We start from the raw sequence: 16,579 nt of genomic DNA, 5'->3' as shown, positions 1-16,579 counted from the left end.
ACTGCTCTAAGTGCAAGTCTTCATTTGCCACTACTCCAAGCATTGTTCTAATAGTAGTCAATTTCACTACTGGAGAGAAAATCTCAATGTAGTAAATGCCTTCTTTTTGTTGAAAGCCCTTTACCACCAGTCTTGCCTTATACCGCTTGCTGCCATCGGTTCATCTTTTAATCGGTACACCCACTTATTCTATAAGGCCTTCATTCCTTTTAGTAGCTCGATCAACTGTCATGTCTAATTGGATAACAATGAAGCCATCTCATCCCGCATGGCCAACTCCCACTTGGTTGATTCATCAACTTGTACAACTTCCTCATAACTCTCTGGTTCACCTTTATCACTCAACAAAATATAATTAAGTGCATGGGAGTAACTCTGTGGTCATCTGCTAGTACTGGTAGATCTCCTAAGTTCAGTCACAGGAATGTTCTAATTTACTTCTGGGGGTATGTTCCCCTGGTCTTTTTGAGCAATATTCTCCATCTGAATAGCTGGAAGATATCTCAACTGAATCACTTCAGACTTCTTGGCTTCATCACTTGTGCTCTAAGACTCTGTTCTCAACCTGTCTTTATACAAGGCACCTTCATTGAAGATCACATTCTTGCTCCTAATAATCTTACGACTTTGGTCATACAAAAAACGATAACCAAACTCGGTACCACCATAGCCAATAAAAAACATAATTTAGGTTTGGCATCAAGTTTACTTCTAACAGCAAAATCAATGTGAATATAAGAAACACAGCTAAACACTTTCAAGAAAGAAAGGTTTTTACCTCTTTGTCACTCCAGACCTCTTCTGGAATTTTCCAATCCAATGATGTTGAGGGACCTCCGTTGATCAAATAGGTAGTAGTGCTAATAACCTCGGACCAGAACATCTTTGGCAATCCCGAATATAATTTCATGCTCGTTCATCCTCTCAGCCATACCATTTTGTTGAGGTTTTCCAGGAATGGTTTTCTTCATCTTGATTTCATTATCGGCATAATACCGCTTGAAATCATCATCTACGTATTCTTCCCCATTATCTGACTGCAAACACTTCACTTTCAAATTTGTCTCATTCTCAACTATTGTTCTCTATCTCTTGAAGATATCAAAGACATCAGATTTCTTTTTCAAGAAATAAACTCATACCTTTCTGTTTGCATCATCAATAAATATCACATAATAGTTAGAACTACCAAGGGAAGTAATAGTTGAAGGCCCCCACATATCTGTGTGAACTAACTTCAATTTTGTTGTTTTTTCTTCCTTTCCAGCCTTAGAAAAATTAACCCTTTTCTACTTGCCAAAAATACAGCCTTGATACAAACTGTTATTTATAGTTTTCAATCCTGGTAGCTTCCCTTTAGATTGAAGCACTTTCATTCCCTTCTCACTCATGTGACCTAGCCTATAATACCATAAGTCAGAATCAGTAACAACATCAACAATTGCAATGGTGTCTCTATAACTAGAAGTGATGTAAAGAGTTCCAATTTAAACTCTTTGTGCAACAACCATGAATCCTTTTGTGACTTTCCAGGCAGCACCATTAAAAGTCACATTATGACCTTCATCATCAAGTTACCCTATTGAGATCAAATTACGCATCAATTTTGGTACATGTCTCACCTTGTGAATTTTCCACACAGACCCATTTGACATCCTCAAACTGACATTACCAATACCAACAATATCCAAAAGTTCTCCATCAGCAACATACACCTTCCTGTGATCTCCAACAACATAATTCTCCATAATCTCATAATATGTGCGGTGGTGTGAAAAGAAGTTCATGAATCTAACACCCAAGAGTCAATAGAGTCATCAACAAACAAGAGTAAACCATCTTGTACCCCTTCAGTCACCACATTTGCAACATCGTTTTTCTTTTCATCCTTCGTTGGTGCTCTATAGTTCTTATTTATGTGACTAGACTTGCCACAAATCCAGCATTCCACATTCCTTCCAAATTTGGATTCGCTTCTACCATTCCTTGACTTCCCTCTATCATTGCCCTTGTTGGAATTCATCTCAAAGTTCCTATCCCTAGTATTGACACTTAAGGCATAATTAGATGTCGACGATTCTCCGAAGTCTTTTCTACAAACTTCCTCCACGAGAATGGTATCCCAAACATCATTAAATATCAATTTTTTGTTGCCTACAAAGTTGTTGACCGCAACCCTCATAGATTCTCAACAATTTGACTGAGATGCCAAAAGAATTAAAGCACGAACCTCATCATCAAATTTAATTTGAACGGATGTCAATTGATTGACAATCGTGCTAAACTCATTCAAATGCGATGTAATTGATGTATTTTCTATCATCTTTAAATTGAAGAGTTTTTTCATGAGATGTACTTTGTTGTTTACGAAAGGATTCTTATACATGTCGAACAAAATCTTCATCATCCCCACTGTGGTTTTCTTCGATGTCACGTTATGAGCAACATTCTTCGATAGTGTTAACCGGATTACTCCGAACACTTGTCTATCAAGGAGATTCCACTCATCATCTTTCATACCTTCTGGTTTCATATCCAGAAGTGGAACATGCAGATTTTTACTGTACAGATAATCTTCTATTTGCATCCTCCAAAACGCAAAATCTATACCATCAAACTTGTTGATCCCTAGTGTCGATCCTTCTCCGCTAGCCATTGCTCTCAATCACAAACCAAAGCTTTGATACGACTTATTAGGAATTAGATGCCTTAATTCCAAACTAACGAGAGCAATAATAATAATCGCGGAATAAAGGAAAAACAAACAACAAGATTTATACACGTTCACCTCTAGGTGAGACTATGTCTTGTCTTCCACCGTTGCAGTGATCCACTATGAAGATGGAATAGTTACAAGAGAAAGCGCACACTTACAAGTGTGTTTCTCAAACCTCTCGGGCTACAACTTGAGATGCTCCTCGGATTAAGATGATAAAACCCTAATAGCGGCGCTCCTTAATTATAAATAGAAAATTAAGGCAACCATGATACAAGGATAAAATTCCCAAATTATCCTTAATGAAACAACAATCAATATATCATTGATCGGATGGGAGCTCTGCCCCCGCACCCCCAGGAGGGGGGCTTCCTGGCCCCCTTCCAACCCACACAACGACCTTACCACAAAGGTCGTGGAGCTCCTCGGATTAAGATGATAAAACCCTACTAGCGACGCTCCTTAATTATAAAGAGAAAATTAAGGCAACTACGATACAAGAGTAAAATTCCCAAATTGCCCTTAATGAAACAACAATCAATATATCATTGATCGGATGGGGGTTCTGGCCCCGTACCCCCAAGAAGGGGGCTTCCTGGCCCCCTTCCAACCCGCACAACGACCTTACCACAAAGGTCGTAGAGCTCCTCGGATTAAGATGATAAAACCCTACTAGCGGCACTCCTTAATTATAAAGAGAAAATTAAGGCAACTACGATACAAGAGTAAAATTCCCAAATTGCCCTTAATGAAACAACAATCAATATATCATTGATCGGATGGGGGTTCTGGCCCCGTACCCCCAAGAAGGGGGCTTCCTGGGCCCCTTCCAACCCGCACAACGACCTTACCACAAAGGTCGTAGAGCTCCTCGGATTAAGATGATAAAACCCTAATAGCGGCGCTCCTTAATTATAAAGAGAAAATTAAGGCAACCATGATACAAGGATAAAATTCCCAAATTATCCTTAATGAAACAACAATCAATATATCATTGATCGGATGGGAGCTCTGCCCCCGCACCCCCAGGAGGGGGGCTTCCTGGCCCCCTTCCAACCCACACAACGACCTTACCACAAAGGTCGTGGAGCTCCTCGGATTAAGATGATAAAACCCTACTAGCAACGCTCCTTAATTATAAAGAGAAAATTAAGGCAACCACGATACAAGAGTAAAATTCCCAAATTTTCCATAATGAAACAACAATCAATATATCATTAATCGGATGGGGGTTCTGTCCCCGCACCCCTAGGAGGGAGGCTTCCTAGCCCCCTTCCAATCCGCACAACGACCTTACCACAAAGGTCGATCCACGCCTAATTTAGCGTAAGACGTTAATTAGGTTCCACAACTTAACATTAAATTAATTAAGATTCAAGGCCGAAAGAATTATGTTATTTACCTGTGGATTGTGGTATTTTATGGCATTTTAGGCCATGGTAGATAAAAATTATGGTCGGGATAAGATTAATTTTTCTAAATTACAAAGAAGGATTCTATCACTCAAATATCACCTATTACACATCAAAATTGCCATAGAAGCTTTAAATCCATTGAGACTCACAGTTGAACGAGTTGTGGTATTTACCTCTGAATGATGGATTTAAAAAATATAAGAATTCAAATTTGATTGTGCACTTGGAAAAGGTCTGAATTCAAAACTGATTGCTTGAAATAAAATCCAAGTAAAATAGAGAGATCGATGGTTTTGCTTACACTTGAACCAACTAGCTCGCTTCTATGCTCTTTATGGTTGAACACCCCCTTCTTCAAAGTAGAACACTATGTGGATATCATAAGGGTAGGAGGCCAATTCTCTTTATAAGTTTTTAAACTGAAAACAAAAAAAAAAAAATCTAGAGGAATGGTTTAATAATAATTTTGTACCTTAGCTATAGGTTGAAATATAACATCTAAGAGGGTTGTTTAAAAACCTCTCTAATAAATACAAGGTTGACCAATGATTAATATTAGTTTATGACCATAAGAGTTATAATCATGACCTCAATACTACCCAGACCTTTGATTACCAAAATATGAAATGTAAACTAGAAACAAAATAAAAAATAAAAAGGAAAAGTTTATAAAAAAGGAACCATAGAAAGTTTTAAACCAAAAAAAGGTGAATTGACCCAACCCCATATTGAGGTTTGCCATAGGCAAATAATTGGAGGTGTCATCCTGTCTATAAATACGCATATTCGTTGCCTTTGAGGGCCCAGCAGTACCAGTTGGTGCCTTCTTGACTTCTCTATTTCCATTCCGTCGGTATCTTCTGAAGTATCTTTCCCTTCGCTATGGTTGCTGTGGGATGTGACCTCCACTTTGGATAGAGGATTGATGGAGAGAGCAGTGGAGCGCTCAGCAGAGACATCGCTACACATCGGCAGAGATGAAAACCTACTGGAGTATCGTTTTCCTTCTCTTCTTCCACTGTATCTTCGCCGGTGAAGCTCAGGCTCAAATGGGCTACGCCTGCTCCTCCGATCTCTCCTTGTACCCCTGTAATACCTATGCTTTCTATCGGGCAGCGTCACCTTTTCTGCTCTCCCTTGCCTCCGTCGCCGACCTCTTCAACGTCAGTCCGTTAATGATATCTAGGTCCAGCGATATCTCCTCCCCTTCGAGCCCTCTAATTCCGAACCAGAGTCTGTTGATTCCCATCACCTGTTCTTGTACTTCTAATCACTCTTATGGTAACGTCTCCTACCAGATCAAAGGTGGAGACACTTTCTACCTTCTCTCCACTTTCGCCTTCCAGAATCTCACCACCTACAACGCTGTGGAGCTCGTAAACCCTTCTCTTGTCCCCACGAATCTCTCAATCGGCGAGGATGTTGTTTTCCCAATCTTCTGCCAGTGCCCAGACAGGACCCTGATAGGGAATCGGGTCAATTACTTGATTACTTACACATTTCAACCGTCCGACACGCTTTCTTCTGTAGCAAGGAAGTTCGAATCCTCTGATGTCGACTTGTTGGCCTCCATCAATGGAGGAAAGGGAAAAGAAATTGCCCCCTTTTCGACGATTTTAGTACCCGTTTCAGAGGTTCCAAAATTCGATCAGCCTATTGTCTCCCCTTCTACCTATACAAAGAGGAGCAGGAATGGGAATGGGCTGTTGGTGGGGCTGGCAGTTACACTGGGCGTTATGTGCCTTTTAGTTTTTGTTCTGGTGGGTGGAATTTTATGGTATTGGAAGGGCAATTTAAGGGAAGGCATGAAGAAGACGCCGGACAAGAAGGGAAAGGCGGGATTCGAGACATCGATGCCGGATGACAATTTCATGGCGGATGTCTCAGAGTGCTTGGATAAATACAAGGTTTTCCCGGTGGAGGAGCTAATGGAAGCGACGATGGGCTTCGACGAGAGTTGCGTGATCGAAGGCAGCGTTTACAGAGGGCGCCTCCGGGGAGAGGTTTACGCCGTCAAGAGGATGAAGTGGAACGCTTTCGAAGAGCTCAAGATTTTACAGAAGGTAAATTGCTTTCGCACAATTCTCTATTCTCCATTTTCAGAAGAAAACTTTTATTTAATTCTGGGAATGCTTTCACGGACTATGAGTCCGAAGCAAAAAAAGAATACCCAATCCCTCTGTCTGTAACAGTAGCATTTCTCTCTGTACAAAGGTAAACCACTACAACCTTGTGCGATTGGAGGGCTTCTGTGTTAACGCATTCGATGGGAATTGTTATCTAGTCTACGAGTACGTCCACAATGGCTCCCTGCATTCATGGCTTCACGGGACCGGCAGAACCAAAAAACCACTAGATTGGAAGACGAGGCTTCAGATTGCCGTCGACGTCGCCAACGGTCTCCTTTACATCCACCAGCACACTAGTCCCAGCGTCGTACACAAAGACATCAAGAGCAGCAACATTCTTCTCGACGGGAATTTGAGAGCCAAGATAGCCAATTTCGGCCTTGCCAGGTCCGGATGCAACGCTGTTACCATAAACGTAGTAGGCACTCAAGGCTACCTCGCCTCTGAGTATCTCCAGAACGGGCTTGTGACCGACAAGATGGATGTATTTGCCTTCGGTGTCGTGCTGCTGGAGTTGGTATCAGGCAGAGAAGCGATTGGTGAGGCAGGGGAGATGCTCTGGGTGGAAGCAGAAAGGTTGTTTGAAGGGGGCGAAGAGTGTAAAGAAGAAAGGTTGAGAGGTTGGATGGACGTCGCTCTGGTGGAGCAGTGTTGCTCAATGGAGAGTGTGGCGAACATAATATCTGTCGCTCGGGCTTGTTTGCAGAGGCACTTTGCGAGAAGGCCAACCATGGTGGACATAGTGTACATGCTTTGCAAGGCGGACGAGTTGTATTTCGACTTCTCTGAAGATGGTTTGGTTCACAGTGGGATCATGGCTAGGTGAAGATCGATTCGTGAAGCGGAACTGTTGAAGGACATTAACGACGACACCAGGGGAATTTGCTGTATGTCTTGCGTTTGCACGACACATGATTGGGATTTTGCAGTATATCCTGTTGTTGCTCATTGTCGTGGGTGGCTCGGAGGAAGACAATGTTAGACTTTGATGTCTAATAATAATATAAACATCATAGAAAATAGATATTAAATCCTCCATAATTCCATTATCATGAAAACCATACATATGTCATAGAATTGAAATAAGAAGAATAAAGAGAGCGTACCTTTCATCTTGAAGAATATAAACAGAACTTGAAGTGCACAAGACAATCTTTTATACTTCGTTTACGAGTGATAAGCTTGCTCCCGTTCAGCCAGACTAGGTGTGCATATAGCCTTAGCCTCACTTGTAAGACCATGGAGGTTTATATAGAATTTCAAAGGGTGCACTAATGACTTTTCATAAGGACACATCCTCTTAGAAGAGATACATCCTCTCAGGAGGGATACATCCCCTCAAGAGAGACATATCTCCTTAGTCCCAAGGGATGTGTCCACTAAGTCAATGTACCCATTTAATCTACCTCTACAGGGGGATGTGCTGGCCATTATTTCCTGTACTGAACATCCAATGACAACATCTAGCAGTGGGCCCCACGCATCTAATATCATGGTAATTTATTTTATAAATTATCTATTTGAAACTATAATTCTAACAAACTCCCACTTAGTTTCAAATCCATTTCAAATTCCGATTTAAAAAAAACATGAAAAATCAATTTTGACACATAAAACCATACCATGACCATAGGCATTACCTTAAACACTTTAATATACATGTGTAGTTAACCCGGGCCTACACAATATATATCTTAGATATCCAAGGCTGGGGAATAAACCAAATCCATACTTGTCAAATTTGCCAATTCAGCGGTCTCCATTCATAGCATACTCGGACCTGAACTCAGGGTAAAGCTCTGTACCAGTTCGAGTATTAGCCACTAAGGTAACTGTGCCTAATCAGTACCATAGGCCTGAATAATTTAGACATCTAACCCAACCTTCCTATTGAGACCCTTCCGTATATACATACAAGTATATACCTAATAAAAAAGCTGGACATCAAGGCATCTCACCGTCCATAGCATACTCAGTACCTGAGGAGCTCAGGGTAAAGTTCTATACCAGCATGAGTATTAGCCGTAAAGGAAACTGTGCCTATGCAGTCCCATTGGCCTGGACAATTTAGAGACTCAACCGTCATTCCCTATTGAGACCCTCATATATACACGTACAAGTGCATACCTAATAGGGAAGCTGAATCTCATGGCATACACTGAGTACTCATATTTTCACACAAAAGCATATGCATTTTGTCAAAATCATTCCATGGAATATAAATTACAATGTCATGACATACATAGTATTACAAATCATTGAGACCACAATGCATACAAAACAATGTTCTCCCACTTGGTCTCATCAATTATAAACAAATCAAACCCATGTTCCCCACATGGAAAGTGAAACTGGTCACGGGAAGACACTTGGTTAGTGGATCAGCTAAGTTATTCGAAGAAGATATTTTATAAAGAACAACTTCCTCCTTCCTCAGCATGTCTCGTATATAGTGGTATTTGCCTTTGATATGTTTAGCCTTGGAGTGACACTTCGGATCTTTCGTGATAGCAATAGCAGATTCATTATCACAAAAGAGAGGAATAGGTCGCTCCACACAGTCTACCACTAGAAGACTTCGCAAGAATTTGCGAAGATAGACAACTTCCCTTGTAGCTAAGTTCATAGCCACATATTCTGCCTCCATGGTTGATTGCGCGACACAATCTTGCTTCTTGCTTTTCCAAGAAATAGCACCTCCTCCAAACATAAAGATAAAACCAGAAGTAGATTTTCTTGTATCAACACATCCTTGATAATCTGAGTCGGAATAACCAACCAATTCCAACTTGTTCGCTTGATAAGTCAAAGCATATGACTTTGTTCTTTTTAGATAGCGCATTACCCATTTTACCCCTTCCCAGTGAGTAAAACCCGGATTAGCCTGAAACCGGCTAAGAATCCCAACAGCATAAGCAAGATCAGGTCTTGTACATATAAGAGCATACATAAAACTCCCCACAGCAGAAGCGTATGGATACTTAGATTTGTCCAACTTATATTTGAGGTGAGAAGGACAATCCACATGGCTCATCTTTTTAGTGCTATCATAAGGTACTTTACCTTGTATACAGTTAGACATGTGAAACCGATCCAGAAGAGTGTCGATATACTTCTCTTGAGACAAACTCAATTTTCGCAAAGATCTATCCCGTAGAATTTTAATGCCAAGAATATAAGAAGCTTCCCCAAGGTCTTTCATATCAAATGTCTGAAACAACCATGTCTTTATACCTTGGAGTAACTGAATATCATTCCCTGCTAATAAAATATCATCTACGTATAAAGTAAGAAAAGCAATGCGATCTCCCACTGTTTTTATATAAACACAGTGATCTTCTGGATTCTGAGTAAAACCATACGCTGTAATTGCTTTATTGAACTTGATATTCCATAATCTTGAGGCTTGTTTCAAACCGTAAATAGACTTGTCCAACTTACACACTTTTGCTTCAGTTCCAGATCTAACAAATCTATATGGTTGTTCCATATAAATCTTCTCATCCAAATTTCCATTTAGAAAAGCGGTTTTAACATCCATTTGGAACAACTCATAGTCATAATATGCTACCAATGCCAGGAGAGCTCGAATAGACTGTATTCTTGCAACAGGAGAGAATGTTTCATCATAATCAATCCCGTATTGTTGAGTAAAACCCTTGGCAACAAGACGAGCTTTGAATCTTTCAACTTTCCCTTCAACATTTCTCTTCCTTGTAAAAATCCACTTGCACTTAATGGGCTTAACCGATGTAGGAGGATCAACAAGTTTCCAAACTTCATTTTTATACATAGAGTCCATCTCTTCTTCCATTGCCGACTTCCACTTGTCGGAATCCACATCAAGGAGTGCTTCCTCGTAAGTGTCAGGATCAGTAACATCTTCATTCAACTTTGTTCTTTCATAAGTTTCTCCAGCATAGGTATAAAAATCTGAAGATGATAAGAGTTGACTAGGTTTTCTTTCTCTAGTCCCTCTTCGAATATCCATTTGGGTAGAATTCTCTATATTAGAAGGAGATTCAGAAGAAGACATTTCAACACATTCTTCCAAGTGAGACTTCATACCTAAATCTTCATCACAATCAAATCTATCCTCAATGAATTTTACATATCTACTTTCAATAATCACCTTCTCCTTGGGATCATATAACCTATATCCTTTCGAATGTTCAGAGTACCCAACGAATAAACATCTTCGAGTCTTAGCCTTCATTTTGTCCTTAGGATCAAGTTTTAAAACATGAGCAACACATCCCCATACTTTAAAATGGTTAAGACTAGGAGTTTTGCCTGACTATACCTCATAAGGTGTTTTCTCAACCGACTTTGAAGGCACTCTATTTGAGATATAGGTAGCTGTCAATAATGCTTCGCCCCAAAAGGATATTGGCAAATTTGCAAGTGTCATCATAAATCTTACCATCTCTAGTAAGGTTCGATTTCTCCTTTCAGCAATACCATTCTGTTCAGGTGTATAAGGCATGCTAAACATATGGATAATCCCGTTTGACTTGCAAAATTCAGAGAATAACTCCGAACAATACTCTCCACCTCTGTCGGTGTGCAATGTTTTGATCTTGTTTCCTGTGGCATTTTCTACCTCCAATTTGAAGGTTCTGAAATAATCTAAGGCCTCATTTTTTCTATGCAGTAAATATACTCTTCCATATCTTGAGAAATCATCTATAAATGTGATAAAATATGAATGACCATTACGAGTATTCACATTCATAGGTCCACATATATCAGAATAAATAATATCTAAAACATGAGAACTTCTTGAGCCTTTGGATGGAAAGGGTATCTTTGTCATTTTCCCATATATACAACACTCACAAATAGGAAAATCATTATGTGAAAGATTTTTCAATAATCCTTGTGTCACAAGTTTTGTAATTCTATCCTTGTTTATATGCCCTAGTCGTAAATGCCACAAATACAATTCATTTTCTTTAATATCCAAAGAAGTAGAAACATTGAACACCATATTTCCACTAAGTTGCAATTGATATAGACCAGAATTTCGAAAACCTCTCAAAATAACTTTATCATCTTGTAACATAAGAAACTTTCCATTTCCAAAGTAAAATGTAAATCCAAGTTTCTCAAGACAAGATACAGATAATAGACTTCTTCTCATAGAAGGAGCATAAAGACAATCTTCTAAATCAAAAAACTTATTATCAACAAGCTTTAGCCGGTAAGTGCCCACGCCTTCCACAATGGCCTTTTCATCATTTCCCATGTAAATAAAGCTTGTTTTGTCCTCAATCTTTCTTAGCTCCTTGAAACCCTGCAACTCATTCGATACATGAACAGTTGCACCAGAATCAACCCACCAACTAAAAGGCTTGATATAAATAGTACAAGTTTCAAGAGATAAGGACTCACTGGTGTTCTCCTGTTGCCCTTCTTGCATGGTTTTCAAAGCCCTACAATACTTCTTTATATGTCCTGGCTTATTGCAGAAGAAGCAAACACGTTGATTTGCATGTACTTCAACCCTTTGTTGATTGATCTTTTTATCCTTGAAGTTTTGAAATCGAAAGTTCTTTCCCTTCTTCTTAAAATTCTTTTTCTTCGGCTTCAAAACTACGTTAGCACTAGGTGAAGGTTTATTTAACTCAATACTTGGATTGAGTCTTTCGGACTGGTGGTCGATCATATTAACCAAATCAAATATAGTCCACTTTGTCTTGGACAAAGAATAAAAGTGTTGAATATATTTGAGAGATTTGGGTAAAGAGTTGATAATGGTGACCACTTTAGTTTCTTCATCCATTGGTCTACCATGATATTGTAACTCATCTGCCATGGCAAGCATGTCATTTACATGTTTTCTCACATCAGCATTTTCTTCCCATTTGGCACGAGTGAACTTTTGCCATAAGTTATTGATGTGAGTAGACGACTTTTTACCATATTTAGCCTCAATCTGGTCGAGAATCTCTTTTGTAGTGGGGACATGAAAATAAGTTATCAAGAGAGTCTCACTTAGAGCCCCAAGAATATGTGACCTAGAAATTTCATTAGCATTATCCCATTCCTTGAATTTTCTAAGGTCCTTCCTATACTGTTTCAGATTATCAAGGTAGTTTATTTGGGAAGGTCTTTGAGGAGGAGTATCCACTTTGATAATCTTATCAAACCTATAGCCTCGTAGCATTAAGTCAACCTGTTGTGACTCAGCAAAATTATGTCCACTACTGGATATTCCTGTCATCCAGAAAATATTTCAATATTTGGGAGAACATACATAATTATAGAATCATTTCAACCATCTAGTACTCCCATTTACCCTTTGGGGATTCATGAGAGTTACTAGGCAAATCATTCCACACATGATAAACAACCAACAATCACAAACCAACAAATAAACAAATAAATTAATTCATACTTACCCTTTGGGGATTCATATGAATTAATTTACAACATACAAATCTAATTATACAATTCGCATTACCCTTTGGGGATTTTGCTAATCATATAATAAAATTAGTATAACTCATAAAACAAATTATACTCAAAATAAACACACATAAAATTAATTTAATTTATACAAAATGCATTACCCTTTGTGGATTTTGCAAATTATATAATTAAGTTAATTTTCACATACAAATACATAAATATATAACAAGACATGCAATAACACTAATTATAAATACTTCAAATAGCCAAATAACATGGAAATCCTATTCAAAATACAATTCTGGGTAATAATAAACCCTTAAAACACATTCTGGTTCATTATATTAGTAAAAACCCGGTTTGGTTCATGATTCTGGGTCATCACCGACCCGGACCGCACAAGCCTGCACCAGCAGGCCCGTGGCCAGCAGCCCACGCATAATAGCCCGCACATAGAGGCCCGCGCACATTAGCCCACGCACAGTAGCCCGCGCACAGCAAGCCCGCCTGCGGCGCCAGAACCTAATAAGCCTAAATTAGGCTTATTTTCATTCACTAATAAATAGCCAAAAATTCCAAAAAAATTATGGAAAAATATAGAAACCTATAATCTATCTCTATGATACCAGTAGAGGCATTTGTCACTTGTATTTGTTAGACTTGATGTCTAATAATAATATAAACATCATAGAAAATAGATATTAAATCCTCCATAATTCCATTATCATGAAAACCATACATATATCATAGAATTGAAATAAGAAGAATAAAGAGAGCGTACCTTTCATCTTGAAGAATATAAACAGAACTTGAAGTGCACAAGATAATCTTTTATACTTCGTTTACAAGTGATAAGCTTGCTCCCGTTCAGCCAGACTGGGTGTGCATATAGCCTTAGCCTCACTTGTAAGACCATGGAGGTTTATATAGAATTTCAAAGGGTGCACTAATGACTTTTCATAAGGACACATCCTCTTAGAAGAGATACATCCTCTCAGGAGGGATACATCCCCTCAAGAGAGACATATCTCCTTAGTCCCAAGGGATGTGTCCACTAAGTCAATGTACCCATTTAATCTACCTCTACAGGGGGATGTGCTGGCCATTATTCCCTGTACTGAACATCCAATGACAACATCTAGAAGTGGGCCCCACGCCTCTAATATCATGGTAATTTATTTTATAAATTATCTATTTGAAACCATAATTCTAACAGACAATGGTAACACGATTAAAGCGGCTTGTTGGGAATGGAGAAGTCCATTGCAATGGAGGTCTATGTATATGTATCTGAAACTATTCCGTAGTGGAACGTGTTGAAAACTCTTACAAAGTAAATATTGCTCACTCAGATCCAAAATATATCCGAAGATTAACAAAATTCAGCCTTGTTCCATAACATATTGGTTAGAGAATAACAAAATTCAGCCTTCTAAAGAATGCCCCTAAAAAGGACACACTAAAGATAATAGATCAAGATTGTTATATACCTGCACAATGTATCTATTGAATTTAGGAATAGAGAATAATATTTGTCGTAATTATCATTGATGTATATTATTTATAGAATTACAATAAAGACCGTAGGTGATTACAACTCTACAATTTGAATTTGTTTTTAATTCAATCATTTACAATTTGAGTATGTCTATATTTTAATCACCTTTTATCTTTATCTTTATCTTTGGTACAACGAAGAGCAAATGATTCATAGGAGTCGACGCTGGTAGGTCCAAGATAATTATCTGAAGAGTCAGTTGCAAGAATATCTGACAAGTTGGATATGTTGATCATGATCATCAAATTTTCCATGATTCATGGACACATAGGTAATCATTTTTTTCCACCGGTGGCTTCAAATTTCTTCTTACATGTCCCCAATTCCAATTTAGTATCATGTTCATTCACGACGAGTGAGTAATTTGCTCTAGGGATGAAATTAATGTCAGAGTGGTTCTGTCCACTCTTGTTAGAGTTTGTGGTCTGAGTTAGATACTTGGCTTTCCGCACCTTAAACGGCTAGTCTTTTCGGGTTGTATTGGCTAGGTATTTGACTCAGAACTTCGTAGTTAAGCGAGCGAGAGTAATTCTAAGATGGGTGACCTCCTGGGAAGTTTCATGGGCATCCCCGTAACAACTCGACACCTCTAGGCGTCTATTCACTCCCGATTACTTGTTATGCCTCAACAGTTTCAGAGACAGAAGAAAGGAAGAAGAGTAGCTGCCATGTGAGGTCTCTTTTCTTGGTTTTGGACCTTAGAGTTAGAGGGGAAAGAAAACGTAGAAGAAGCTTTCAAAAGGAGTCAGGTCTTCGATTTAAGATGGTCCCAACTTGTAGTAGATTGGCAGTCATTCACATTGCTACAAATAGAATGTTACATGAGAAAAAAAAACACATTGAGATTGACTATCATTTTATTTATGAAAAACTTAGAACTGGAGTGATCAACATGCATAATATTCCCTCAAAGAATCAAATTGTCCACATCTTCATCAAAGTGGTTGCAACAAGCTCTCTTCAACGATCACATTCCAAGTTGGGTGTGTTCGATATTTTTGCACCACCAATTTGACTGAAAAAATTGTTAGCAATTGATTCTTCCATGTTATTTATCAGCCAATTTATGAGCTAAGTAGTCGTCCTTGATCAAATTTTGGTAGGAGGGGTGGTCGTCTTCATTAACTGATGGTTGAGGTAAGTGTTCAACACATTATATTGTAATCTCTAACTGGCCATAAATGACCCGGCCCATAAAAAATCCCCCTCTTGTTTTCATTACTATTCGTCTGATACGAGGAAAGGGGTTTTTATCTTATTGTTATATTAACGCGAGCATTAGAAGTCCCGTGACCTGCACAGGTAAAAGAAACCCGACAGGACCACATGGCTAAGCTGGCCCACAACCAACACACTCGTGCCGGCTAGTGTCTTTCTCCTCCTATAATCAATTTGTGACATGGAAATCATACCCAGTAATAATATGAAGAACAAAGTCCCTTTTCTCTATTGCTCTTTCAAGACTTTAAGCAACAGTTGTGAAGAGGAAGACAGAGGAGGAAAACATGTGAGAGGAAGAGTGGGGAAGAGGGGAAGAGGAAAAAGAAAGGGTAGGCGCCAAATAAGCGGTCAAAAAGGGGAAGCAGGCCACATCAGGGGATGAGATAACGTTTCCATGGGGACGTGGGGGAAGAGAGATCAGAGATCAGGGAAGGGAGAAGAATGTGTGGAGGAAGAGGAGACGGGATAGGTGATATTGCTATGAAGCGGGGCGCGCTACGCAACAAGTGATTGGTCAACCGGAAAATGATTACCGATATCCCTCTAATGAGTGCCTCCTTTTTCCTCTTTTTCTCATCGTTGAGAAGGGGATTGAGAGTTGGAGCTCCAAGGGCCGCCCCCCCCCCCCCCCCCCCATTATTGGTAGCTTTCAATCAGGACGATGGGTTTGGAATCCAGATGTTCAGGAGGCCTAAGGTGTGTCCAGAAATAGGAGACCCCACCCGCCCTTTCTCCTGTCACGGACACTACTCCACTTAACTCCATTCATTTGTGGTCCATTGCTTGCTGAGCTATCAACATAACGCCATGAATGGTGAAGGCCTGCTCGTCTTCTTCTGCAACTCTGTACTCTCAAGATGAAAACTGTTTCGCTGCACTTGTCATTGTTGTGACTTGTGACCTGAAAGAACTTGTCTTCAACTTAGTTCAACCACGTTTTTTGTCCTTATAACACTGTAGCTTTGATCTTCTCTGAAAAAAGTTTTTAGTTGGGTCAGCCAGTGAGTTGATTCACAAATGCCTTCGTTCATCTTCATGTAGCAGGTGAAATGGTTCATCTCCTGTTTATGAGGATTTAAGAGGACTTCCGTGTTTTTTTTTTTTTTTTTCTGTGTCAAGTCAATTT

At 39.3% G+C, this 16,579-nt stretch overlaps 1 protein-coding gene across 1 annotated transcript; it reads left to right on the top strand.

Annotated features, from left to right (window-relative positions):
- Positions 1–5,035: 5,035 nt before the first annotated feature.
- Positions 5,036–7,351, top strand: LOC137948566 (serine/threonine receptor-like kinase NFP). Its single transcript, XM_068794653.1, has 2 exons — positions 5,036–6,194; positions 6,346–7,351. The coding sequence occupies exons 1-2, from the start codon at positions 5,109–5,111 to the stop codon at positions 7,084–7,086; spliced, it is 1,827 nt and encodes a 608-aa protein (XP_068650754.1). The 5' UTR covers positions 5,036–5,108; the 3' UTR covers positions 7,087–7,351.
- The last annotated feature ends 9,228 nt before the right edge of the window (positions 7,352–16,579 follow it).

Source organism: Aristolochia californica, unplaced genomic scaffold (assembly GCF_029961685.1).
Source record: "Aristolochia californica isolate CCGP_79_NKW_82.1479 unplaced genomic scaffold, dmAriCali1.0.hap1 SCAF_13, whole genome shotgun sequence".
NCBI classification, from domain to species: domain Eukaryota; kingdom Viridiplantae; phylum Streptophyta; class Magnoliopsida; order Piperales; family Aristolochiaceae; genus Aristolochia; species Aristolochia californica.
This window is presented reverse-complemented; position numbering and strand designations above follow the sequence as displayed.

Excerpts from the sequence above, each read along its gene's own strand:
- LOC137948566 (XM_068794653.1), top strand. The coding sequence starts at position 5,109 with ATGAAAACCTACTGGAGTATCGTTTTCCTTCTCTTCTTCCACTGTATC. Across the intron at positions 6,195-6,345 it reads AGCTCAAGATTTTACAGAAG|GTAAACCACTACAACCTTGT; the intron begins GTAAATTGCTTT and ends CTCTGTACAAAG.